The 1,624-nt window shown below is 34.6% G+C and overlaps 1 protein-coding gene across 1 annotated transcript in view; it reads right to left on the reverse strand.

Moving 5' to 3' along the window:
* nito (RNA-binding protein spenito) overlaps positions 1-458 on the reverse strand; it is a 5,175-nt gene extending 4,717 nt beyond the window's left edge. Inside the window, exon 1 of the mRNA XM_018454170.1 lies at positions 5-458. Coding sequence (XP_018309672.1) covers positions 5-77 — 73 coding nt within the window. The 5' untranslated portion in view covers positions 78-458. The remainder of the gene's footprint in view (positions 1-4) is intronic.
* Positions 459-1,624: the final 1,166 nt, after the last annotated feature.

Below are 1,624 nucleotides of genomic sequence, written 5' to 3' on the forward strand. Positions count from 1 at the left end.
CGACTCGAGCTCCTCTTCATGTTGTTGCGGATCTTGACTGTGATTTTGTGTCGATCGTCCCGCGGAATCCCAATCATCAACGCTGCTTGCTGCTCGCACCGCAGCTCGACGTGGAACAAGAGAAAAGAATGTGACACGCGGGACAGGAGTGTGAAAGAAGGAGGAGGAGGAGGAGGAGAAGGAGAGACGAGCGAGAGCGAAATCCGTCCAAGGCTTTGCTAGAAAACCACTTTTTTTTTTCCTCGACGGACGACTATCTCTCCGCTGCACGCTGTACCTCGCCTGTTTGCGATGCAAAGAGCGAACAAAATGGCGCCTGTTGTTACCGTCACCGTCGTCGCCGCCGTCACTGGCGCCACCGTCACCCCGCGTGGCTTCCGCTCGTGACGACTTCCGGGCGCGCGATTTTACAACTCGCTTCGATCTGAAAGAAAGGAAAGGAAAGCACGAGACCCAGAGCTGGGCAAAGTACATAATTAAAATATTTGAAATACAAAATACTTTTTCTATCTCTTAATTATGATAATAATATATAATGTTAAACTTCTTCAATGAAGCTAAAGTGCTACGACATTGCAAGGATACTTTATTTTGCTTGCATTAGAGTTTTTAGAAGAAGCAGTAATTCTTATTTCTTTATAACATTCACTCTTTAACTGGATAGAGCACAAATATATTATTAAAGTATTTAAAATACAAAATACAAAATACTGTCAATCTTAGTATTTGAAATATAAAATACAAAATACTTTTATGTGCTCTGCTGAAATACAAAATACAAACTGTATTTCAAATACAAGTATTTGAATCATGTTCAGCGCGAAGTCTAATAAGAACGATATGTTTTTTTTACATTTTTATGTCCTTATTTTTTGAGTTTTAGATTAGAATTAGAGCAAATTGTTTGTAAGGCAAATTTTCTGTAAGGCGCGTGGTTTCCTTGTGGTTTTCTTTCTCGTTTTCTGAAAATTATAATTTTGCACAAAATGCATTTTAAAAGTCTACTCCTCATATATTTTGTATTCAAATTAGAATCTTATGTGACGAATTAATTATAAAACACAAACAAATATGGAACAATATTATTTAATACTTTATAAATAATAAACGAACATTCAACACAAACGATAATTTCTTTTCTACATTCTATTTTATAATTGTAGACATTAATTCAAAGTTTTCTATTAGTAACTTGCCTTATTGCATCTTTAAACGAGGGCTTATACCCAAACAAAACTTTTCTTTTTATTAACATATCACCTTTTAAAAACTATTAATTTATTGGCACTTCATTAAATTATTAATCTAATTTTCAATGTCCACAATTGCTTTTAAAGCTTCATCTAAAATGATCACAAAATTCGTCGTTACATATTTCTTGTGCACGCGCGGGAAATATTTCTTATTCCTTTCTTTTTTCATTATCCGATTTTTTTCAATGAAAGAATGACAAATATATTATCCAAGTCAGTCCTGAAATTGTAGTTTTTTAGGATACATTAAATTCCAGGATAGTTCCAGGATTCAAGGACATTCAAGGATAGCTGGACACCTTGAAAAAAGAAAAAAGAATTGATGAGTAAAAATAGTCAACGGATGATTGAAATAATGCTCAACAAGTCAA

This window comes from Mycetomoellerius zeteki, unplaced genomic scaffold (assembly GCF_001594055.1).
Source record: "Mycetomoellerius zeteki isolate Tzet28-1 unplaced genomic scaffold, Tzet1.0 scaffold426, whole genome shotgun sequence".
NCBI classification, from domain to species: Eukaryota; Metazoa; Arthropoda; class Insecta; order Hymenoptera; family Formicidae; genus Mycetomoellerius; species Mycetomoellerius zeteki.